Raw genomic sequence first — 11,248 nt, forward strand, 5'->3', positions numbered from 1 at the left:
GAGATGATTGTAATGTATATCATTAAAACTGTTATATGTAGTTTAATTGACAAAAAAGTACAATTAATAGGCTGTTGTTGTCATTGTTATTATTATTATTACCTTTACAATTTACATTTAAACAAGATAAATAATGGCACTAAATTTTGCAAATTCCATTTCACAATGACATTTTCTCTTATTGACATGTAGAAGAGAACGCAGGGCGAAAATATCCAATGATAGTTTTTTTAAATAATGATCATAGCGTTTTTATTTTATGTCCACAGTTGTAAATGATATCTGCAAGAACATAGTACATACCATAACTCTACAAGTCACAAATATAAGTGTAACAGAAAGAGGAGAAACGAAAGGATGAAAAAAAAGCATAGTTAAGTAAAAGCCTAAATGAAATAAAGCAAAATATATAGGGAGAAAGAAGTAATTAAAAGATAATGTAATTTTAAAGTTGACTAAAATAAATAAGACAAAAATCATTATATCATATACAAAGAGTGAAGCATACGTAACGAGGTATCAAATTCGTAACAATTGTAATAAAAAATATAATTTCAGGATTGTAATTATGTATAAGCAAGAACAAGAAACGATGTTATATATGTAATGTAAGTTGATACTGGATGGATGCTATTGCATAGTGTGTCGTTATAATGCCACAGTATTCCATGTTAGACAAATCTCTTTTATGAAAAGACTGGGATTAAGTTTTACATTTAAACAAAGTAAATAATGTCAATACATTATGTCAATATGTCAAGGTAAATAATTTGCAAGTGACATTTCCCAATGACATTTTCTCTGGTTGACGTGCAGCATAGAATGCAGAGCATTGTGTGTGTGTGTGTGTGTGTGTGTGTGTGTGTGTGTGTGTGTGTGTGTGTGTGTGTGTGTGTGTGTGTGTGTGTGTGTGTGTGTGTGTGTGTGTGTGTGTGTGTGTGTGTGTGTGTGTGATATTTCCCCTGTAATATACTGACCTTGTTTCGCTTTTCTCTTTTGTTGGCATGTTGTGCTGAGTCTATTGATACTCCCATAAAGTTTAATAACTTTATGGGAGTATCAATAGACTCCCATATAATAATCTTTAATAACTTAAATATCATTATTAATCATTAACGTTTATTTATTATTAATCATACATGATTATTGTTCATTAAGTACTATATTTTATTTATATTATCAATCATTATTATTAATCATATATTATTTTTATCATTAATTAATAAATATTATTATTTCATTATTAATTATAGAACGGTGATCAACTTAATAATATGCTGACTTTTTAAACAAACACATATTAAGAGATTGAATTTCGAAACACTATGAATAATATATATTTTTATGAATATTTTATTTTTATATTATTACTAATATATATACTTATGATTATTATACTCTTATTTGAAGATTTTTCTTAAATTGGCGAAGAAAAACATATTTGGCAACGGTCTTGATATAACGTACACGTCATTTGCATTATTAATAATAATTCTTATAAATATTATTTTCTTATAATTTTGCTAGGTGAAGATGATTTCTATATATCATACCCGATATACAGAGTTGCGTACCCGATTTTTTTTTTTTTTTGCGAGATGGACTGAGTCCTTGACTCTTTATCCCTTTATCTAATTGAAGAAAACGTGTATTATGGGGTGTTATTGAGCTAAAAGCTCTAGTCTGGTTGGATAACGGCAATAGCCGAGCCTCAGTTAAAACTTCGTTGGCCACAGCATTGCCATCCGTTACCCTGGGTTTCATTCTTCCTCCAAATCGCACTTTCACATACCCGAATTAATTATTAAAATTAAAAGGACTGGGAGATGGACTGAGTCCTATCTTTATCCCATCATCTGAATGAAGAAAATCTGTGTGGATATGGTGTTATTGAGCTAAAAGCTTTAGTCATGGCTGGATAACGGCAATAGCCGAGCTTCAGTTAAAACTTCATTAGCTACAGCATTGCTATCCGTTACCATTATGCATTTTCAGCTACACATACCCGAATCAGCTAAAACAGCGATATTTTAATTATTTTTAATTTTAATTAACATGGTGTTTTGGCTTTTTAATTTTATTAAATTGATTTTGAAAAATATTTAAAATTCTTCAAATTGTATAGTTTTATATAAAAGTTACTTCATGTTATATAACCTTTTTCTTTTGTTTGGAAAATATTAAACAAAAAATTATATATTTTTCTTATTGCTGAAGCAGTAGATGGATTAACACTCGTGAGCATTCACAGTTTGAAAATTCGCGTGCATTATTCGCAATTTTTCTTCTCCGAGTAATAAACAAGAGCATAATTAAATTAACGCTTACTCTCGCTTTCATGTTTGCAGAGTAAGTTCCTTCGTTCATAACTATGTGTAGTAAATGCTGTTAGTGACCATACAGTTTGTTATCATATGTATTCTTAAAAGGAGCTTTACTATCACGTATTTGAAAGAGTTTGTATTGCTCTTACTAGTACTTGTTTTAATCCTAGACTGGATTCCGCTATTGTTCATAGCTTTGGTTCTTTCTGCTGTCAACAACAAAAAAATAACAGTGAACAATGGCAGAATCCAGTCTAGGACGCGAAGAACGTTTATTCTATGATCTCTGGTTTAGTTGCATCTCTGGGATCTTTGTTGCAAAACAACTCAGTAATAGAAAAAAGCATAAGCAAGCTTTAGGCCTTTCCCAGCGAATAAAATCAGTGACGTGTCTTTGGTGATGCTCATGAACATTTCAGGAATGCATGCTATACAGGGGAGATTCAGCTGTTAATTCATAATCAATTTTCTTCCAGGGATTGGGCGGGGGGGGGGACCGCCTTTAAGTGCTTAGCGCACACACCACACACACACACACACACACACACATATATATATATGTATATATATGTAGAAGGTATTTTTACCTTGGGTAGAATAAATGTTAAAAATACCAAGCAATTTTAAACCTGGTTTTACTCCATTTCCCAAGTAAGCAAACAGACAAATAAGTCAAGTTTGCGCCTGCAAGTGATGCAAGTCTAGCTGCTCCTACAGGTAGTGCAAGACCAAGGCAACTCGTGGTAAAGGTGGCATAAGCTCTGATCACTAATCTTAATATTTACCCTTAATGCCAAAACACATCTCCAAGAAGTGGATGCATGATGTTTTGTATTAAAGGCAAGGGGCCACTACCCAGACCGGTTTCGACCTTTATTGAGGTCTCGTCAGTGGGAGCTAGGCTAGAAATACCAAGATTTAGTAATACAGAGCTTATAAGTATTTTACCAGAACAAGTTGCATAAGGTGTTTTAACCTTATTAAATAAAAATCTCTGGAGGAGATATAAATGTAGAAGGTATTTTTACCTTGGGTAGAATAAATGTTAAAAATTTACTTGGTATTTTTTGCTTGGTAAAAATTGCTTGGTATTTTTAACATTTATTCTACCCAAGGTAAAAATACCTTCTACATTTATATCTCCTCCAGAGATTTTTATTTAATAAGGTTAAAACACCTTATGGCAATTTGTTCTGGTAAAATACTTATAAGCTCTGTATTACTAAATATTGGTATTTCTAGCCTAGCTCCCACTGACGAGACCTCAATAAAGGTCGAAACCGGTCTGGGTAGTGGCCCCTTGCCTTTAATACAAAACATCATGCATCCACTTCTTGGAGATGTGTTTTGGCATTAAGGGTAAATATTAAGATTAGTGATCAGAGCTTATGCCACCTTTACCACGAGTTGCCTTGGTCTTGCACTACCTGTAGGATCAGCTAGACTTGCATCACTTGCAGGCGCAAACTTGACTTATTTGTCTGTTTGCTTACTTGGGAAATGGAGTAAAACCAGGTTTAAAATTGCTTGGTATTTTTAACATATATATATATGGGGTTTTTCCTTCCGCAAGCAGACAAATCAATCGTATCTAAAGACATAGGACTAGCCACCTTATCCTCGGGACGGGTAGTACAGCTGAGAAGGTATTGCTCCGTAACAGGCCACTAGGCCTAATACGTAAAGGGAAGAAGAAGAAGAAGAAGAAGAATTAAGCGAGGGTTGAAATAGCACAAGATGTTTTTGGAGGGGTGAGAAAGAATCCAAAACGAAAAACCAGAATTGCCATCTTTTTTCGACAGCCGTGGCATAGTCAACCAAGAATTTGTACCTCCGCGATTGTAAATTAAATTTACAAAAAAAAAAAAAAAACTCTTGTATGGTTGCAAAATCGCGGATTGAAGGTGCGTCCTGATACTGCGAATTATTAGATTTTGCATCACAATAATGAGCGTTCTCATTCTGCACTATCAATTTGTGCATACTTGACCAATACTCGTGAATAAACTAAGCATATTCTATATAAAATATTTTAATTCACTCCACTAAATCGATTAAATCATTTAAAATGCCATTAGTTATCATGAACTATGATTTTGACTGGCATAATAACATCCTTTACAACATAAAAACATGAATCCACACATAAAGAATAACGAAATTCATAAAATAAAATAAAAATAAAAAACCGTACAGGTAAGTTTCATGAATTGATTTATTAGTCCGCAGCTATCCATTCATTTTCAATCCTGTTCCTCAAATTTAACTTCACTAATATTATTAAGTTTGATAAATAAATTTATTAATTAATAAATGAAAACATCTGCTAAACATAATGAGGCAGAGGATTGTTGTTCGGATACTACTGCTTTGATGCACAATATTTAGCTTTAAATGAAAATTTAATTTTGCATTTTATGCAAAAAATCGATGTAGAGAAAATAATAAATATATTATTTTTTTAAAAATATTCTTTCTTAATAAACTGACTCTTACTTATTTAAGTAAGAAGTGTATGTAGACCCCCGATGAAATGACAGTGATATATTGTTTATCGATCAAGTAAATAAATAACATCTATTTTGTTAAAATTAAAATGCTACTTATTTAATATTATCTTATCAAATGAAAGTATTCCATCAATAAGAATAAGAATCGATTTAACTCACTGTTAAAATTAATTTCGCGCAATGCAGTTTGACGGTTGGAGCGAAATTTATTTTCATATGTGAATTCGGAGACTTTTACAATCACAAAATAAGCAAGTAAAACAGCAAAAAGCAATTATTGCATAACGCTGCTACATAAACTGCTGAACCCAAATACCCTAATGCAGCCTGACTTCCCGGCATGCATCATAAAATGCATCGTAAAATACAGACCTGAAGAGAAAGTCCATAGTAATTTTCTCTGCTTCTCCATATTGATATATAGCTTCTGTAATACCAGACGGATTATATATTTGATTTAGTAAGTTTAGTATCTGCATGAACTATAAAATTCAGTGGTAATGACTTTATTGGGGGATACTTCGTTATCAGCTTTGTAATATTGTCTCATTTTCATTCGCTTATCATACTCAACTTAATGAATAAAGGCAATTCTAATTAATGTCCGAAATATTTAAATTTTCTCGGTTAATGACTGATTAGAACTACTTAGAACTACTAAACGATTATTCCCGCTTGTTCAAAACATGAAGGGACACTGACCTGGCTTTATAAAGCCACCAAAGCAATTTGATAACATAATGATCTCCGGGATTATGTTGTTAATAAGAAGAGAAACGAGGGAAGCGTCATGAAGTGAGAATTACATTTTTATCTTTTTGAAAATCTTATCATATGACTTATTAATATTTATACTTGCCATATTACGTGTTTCACGAAATGGGTTTAAATAAAATTTTTATTATAAAAATTAATAGATATTAATATGTTATAAACATTAATCCTTTTCTGTTGGAAACCATATATATATATATATTGTTTACTATAGATCTATAAAAATATGTTTTAATGGAAAAACATATTTGCTTCATTTCTTTAGAATATGCTCATTATACGGTGAATCCTCTCTTCAAGGTCCCATATATCCCTCCAGGATTATACGCAAGCGAAATAGGACATCCAATCACAAAACTCTAGTTAATCGACAGTTACATTGGAAAAGCAATAAAATATGAACTTCAGATTTAAATTTAAATTCCCTTCAGAATTCAAGTCTCTTCTGATCCCATCTGAGGGGTAAACACTCTTTGTTCTGTTTTTCTTAGTATTTCGCTGTTTGCAACAGTAAATTGTGATCAACAAATATCAGCAGTTTTTAGTCAAGCTCTTCTAAGGCGTATTTATTATCTTCTGACAACGCAACTGGTTTTTCAGTCATTTTTTAGAAAGAGAGAGAGAGAGAGAGAGAGAGAGAGAGCATACACAAAAAGTCCACTTTAAACAACATTAATCACAGTCTGCAAAAGACGTATTCCAGTGAATGTCCCAAATAGTAGAAACTTACATTATTTATCATTATTTACACGAGACATGCAGCGCCCTCTTATTTTTTTTTTATTTGGATAACCTGTAAACAGATAACCTGCGTACAGAGAATACTTACGCTACCAATTTAATTAAGTACTATAGAAAAATGGTTAATCTAAACAAATGGTCAGAAATTATAGCATCTTGGAAATATCAATTGTCAGAAAAGCAACTGGAATAAATAAACAAAATACGTAAAAAATATAAAACTTATATATATATATATATATATATATATATATAAGAATGTGTTTTCTATATAACACAAATAAATTTAATGTAAATATTATTTGTTTCAGTTACAACTGTAACAATTCTCATTTTTTTTAATATACTGAATTAAAGTGGTTACCTGTTTTGCTACATTCCACAACACCGAAGGTTTCAATCGACTAGTAGGGTAGCTTAGGAATATCGCTACTTTTCTGTAGCGTGTACCTAAATTACTAAAGTTGCTATAGTAACTTTAGTATCAACTTAAACCTTCAAAGGCTTCCTTCCTAGACAAGAAGCCTTCACTGGTGATTTGTTGATTAAATAAACGCATATATCATCAATATATATTAAACGGCACGGTTATTTAATAATTTTCTTGAGAGAGATAAGAAGCGACTTTTAATTCCTTGTTGATGCGGAACAATTTTACGAAATGTTTGACTAAAGGTAAATTAGTTGGTCTTCTATAGCTAGCAGTTTTTCACATACTGCCCAAATTAAACATTCATTGAATATATCAATCGTATTAACAGTCCAATGATTGACAAAAAAATTATATTTATGATGAGATGGATTAATTGGATTTAACTGGATTAAATACGTATAGGGAAATGGGATGACAGCTCATCCATCATCAGTCACAAGTGACAGATGCAAACCTAGGTTCAGTCCATTCGAATAAGGGAGATAATAGTCAATTCAAACTATCCTCTTATCTGTCTAACTTCTAGGAATAATATAGATAATCAATAGACACCTTCTTTAGCAGATGAGCCAACAATGAATTGACGAATAAACAGTATAGATTATGTTGAGAATAGATTAAGAACGTGGAGCGGAAGGAGATTAGACCCTTGGAGGGTAATGGAATGCTGTAGCCAATGAAGTTCTAACTGAGGCTTGGCTATTGCTGTTACCCTCCTGCCATTATCAGAGCTTTAATAGCTCAATAACACCTTATCGCTACACTGTCCTCTACAAATAACGGGGAAGATGAAAAGCATTCTTGCTTCGCCCCTTTAAGCCAGTCCTTATAAGGACTATAAGGATAGATTATGTTGCAATCAATCCAGATGGGATCGTCTATCTCGCATTATTCGGAGCTGTACATATTGTATGCCATGAAAAGTTTGGAGAAACGAGTTTTTACTCTGGAATTTCCAAGAAGTTTGATATAATTTACGCTAATCCTCTTTTTTATTGTTTAAGTATAATAATCTATTTTTAAAAAATCCATTAATTTTTAATATGGGTCTTGTAATATCGAGTTCATTCCTCTATATATGTTGTCCTTGTCACCTTTAGCATATTGTAATGGCTTTAGAGACAACTATAAAAATAATTCACGAATAGTATACAGACGAAACAGAATTAATAGGTGTTAGTTTTGAAGGAGAACGTTTTAAGTACAATGTTTTATTGTAATCAGACGATATTTAGTACCTATGAAATTCCAGATTTTTAGGATGTATTTTAGCAAAAGATTATGAGAAGCAGACATTTCACAAGATTCTGATGTGTTAGAAAGCGAATCGCACTGGTTGTATGTGCAGTAACTTGAGGAGAAGAATGATTCCAGCGAATTAGCATTGACTTTAGGTGATGTTAAAATTACGCCGTTTGGATATTATCCAGGTGAAAGCAAATGTCGAATTCATTATCCTTAGCTATAACAAAACACTCACACGACAAAAGGAAGAAATCACGAACCATTAACTTTGGCCATTTAAGATAAAAAAAAATAATTGTTTTGTCAACAAACTGAGATTTATTGAAAAGACATGGTTATAGATTTTGGTTAAATGATAGTGTACGTTTATGTTTACATTTAGACAGAGAATGCTGGGGAAGCTGAAGGGAGGTATAGAGGTGATTCTTAAGGTATGAATTGTCGTTGGTTTTGTTTTTAATATTTTGTTCAAATTTGTAATATTTTTATGGATATTTCATATTTTTGTAGGAGAGTTTATGATAAAAGTTACATCAGTTATTTATAACGTTTTGTTTCATGGCTTTGAAAACGAATTAAAATGTGGGGATGTACGGTTTACGTGGAGGTGAGAAGAAGAATGATAGATTTACGAATGTCTCGCATCCAGAGATGAATCTAAACTCCTACGTAGCCATAATACAACCTTGACAGTAACCTCATCATTTCACAAACAACTATAGACGTACTCTCTCCATCAATATTAAGATATTTAACACAGTGAATGTTTCTTTTCATTTTAAATCCAAATTTATTTCATAGCGAGCTATAAATGGTTAAATTATGCATTCTTTGACACAATGTAAAAAGCCATATATGTGCAATGTATCCTAAAATTTCCTCAAGCAAACACAGATTATATAATACATGGAAATGAGTTACGAAAAAAAGTTTTTAAAGTAATGCATATCATAAATATCATGAACATGGAATATCGACCCGTGAAAAATATTAACATCTATTATAAGCACCATTATTCTGCGCACTCAGATCGTACACCGTTCCTTGCATGACCAGAGTGATGAATTGCTCTTTTCAGTTGCTTTGCTATTTTAACTGTTTGTTTGCTTATGTGAACATCAAAATAAAAATAACCTTGAAAGTCTCAGAACAATTGCTTTTTTTTTTCTGGTTATGCCTATTTATTGCTCAGAGAAATAAATTTAAACCTCTCTTCAATTGTAAAAGAGTTTGGATTGCCTTGATGTTTATCTAAAATGAAACAAAATATATCATATGTCTAAATGTAAATAAAGAGTAAAAAGACCTTTAGTACGGACTGTACGGTATTATTTTGATTTTAATCCAAATATAATGTACAGAAATAATCCATTAAAATTACAAAAAAGGTGTGTTTCGTACTATTTTTGTAATGCAGAAATGAAATTGAGGTCAGAAGTGGTTGGATCCATTTTGTATTGTGTACAGAAAATTATTCATCGACAGTTGTGACGTATAGTTTTGTCTTATTTCCGCATTTACCACCAAAACCATTGAACATAAATCAACACACTGCAACATACTAAATGTCACAGAAATAATATTCCAATCAGATGCTTAATTTTTTTTATTAAATGGGTCATTTAAACCGAAACTAAAATTTTAGCAACGGTCTCAAGCACTAAATTTCATTAAAATTCGTCCAGTCAAAGATAATTAATATTATATATATATAAACACACAAAATGAATTAAACTGATCTAAAGAATTTATGAATTTTGAGGATGAGGATATGAAATATGCACTGCTTTAATGCAAACTGTTCAAAGGTTATGAGAGGAACGATTTTTGTACTAACCTTGAGAGCAGTCGTATGCGTTCATATACTCTGAAGACATGAACTGAACCACCAAGGCTGTCTTTCCAACTCCAATAGCCCCCAACATCAGAACTTTTCTGGTGGGCCCTCCATGTGGTCCAGACGAGCACGAAGTGGCTGTTGAAGCACATGATGCTCCGGTTCCGCCAGTGAGACTGGATGCTGTAGAAGCGACACTGTTGTTGCTCCGTGACCTCTGCCTGACTAGGTCACCTCGATTCACGACGCCACCCTTGGAGGTGATGCTAAAGTTTCGTAACATGTAATAATCATCGTTCTCATCTTCTAGATCAAAACATGGTGGCGGCTGTGGGCTTAGACTTCGATCACGATCCCGTAGACTGCCACAGGTCCGCCGTCTAGATCGGTGGTAGTTGTTTTCAGAGGGCATCGTCGATACTCGAGGTCGAAAGTCCTCGTCTGCTTGTATCCGTTGTGGCGAAGGTCGCCTCATGGCCCGGAAGGAGAGGGACCGACTGTGATGCGGACTAACAACTCTCTGCCTCCGACGGCGTGGAGAATAATCGCTTACGGTCAGCGTTTCCGAGAAACGCCTCGACAGCACCTCAGGTGATGGACGATACTTGGCCGATAGCAGTCCGTAATCGGAATCTTGCCATGAAGGAGAAGACGGGCACACCTCTTTGACGGTCAATTCAGGAGCGCTGCGAGGTAAGTGACCTCTGGCCCGTAGATTCTGCGTGTCAACAGAGAGCAGGTTAGTGTGAGCGTATGTCGCGCTGTCATTCATGCACCTAGGACGAACACCCCTTATGGCTTCCGGAGTCACTGGGATGGAGGCTGACCTGTGTCGTCCTTGAGGAGAAGTTTTCAACACAGGTGACTTCTTGTCCGTCATTGCGATGCGATGCTTACTGAGAGACTCAGTTATAACACTCTCTATGGTAGTTCATATGTGTCCGGTGACGATGATCTTGTTCCAGGAATTACATGATGGCGAAAAGCGGCATGTCACAAGACTTGGAATATCCCGCGATACTTTAATATGAACCTTTCTCTCTGCGAAGTGTTTCCGCTCGTTAAAGGACTCGGAATAGATAAATCGCTATTTTCACGGCATAGCAGTCCCTTAAATACTTATGTACGTGTTGACCGTTTTTATCCGATTCTCTGATACCACTTACTTCATCCGTCGCTTCACTACCGTAACGAGAGACAAAGGTGGAATTGATGACCGGCACCCGAACACGGTGGGAATATCCCGAGCACCGATCAGCCGATGGCGAAGAACTGGGACACAGAAAGTAGCTGTCACGACATTTAAACCGTCACGGCTCTACCGAAAGAATGCATCACCGCGAGATGTGCTTTCGGTACCACGGCACTGGACGAGACTACTTCA

At 34.0% G+C, this 11,248-nt stretch overlaps 1 protein-coding gene across 1 annotated transcript in view; it reads right to left on the reverse strand.

Moving 5' to 3' along the window:
• The window catches only part of LOC150110240 (uncharacterized), a 98,354-nt gene extending 87,361 nt beyond the window's left edge, over window positions 1-10,993 (reverse strand). The window contains exon 1 of the mRNA XM_090394150.1: window positions 9,865-10,993. Within this exon, the coding sequence (XP_090250276.1) occupies window positions 9,865-10,744 (880 nt within the window). The 5' untranslated portion in view covers window positions 10,745-10,993. The remainder of the gene's footprint in view (window positions 1-9,864) is intronic.
• Between the last annotated feature and the right edge of the window lie 255 nt (window positions 10,994-11,248).

Source organism: Typopeltis vanoorti, chromosome 1, assembly GCF_054136105.1.
Source record: "Typopeltis vanoorti isolate ZY-2024b chromosome 1, IOZ_Tvanoo_1.0, whole genome shotgun sequence".
NCBI classification, from domain to species: Eukaryota; Metazoa; Arthropoda; class Arachnida; order Uropygi; family Thelyphonidae; genus Typopeltis; species Typopeltis vanoorti.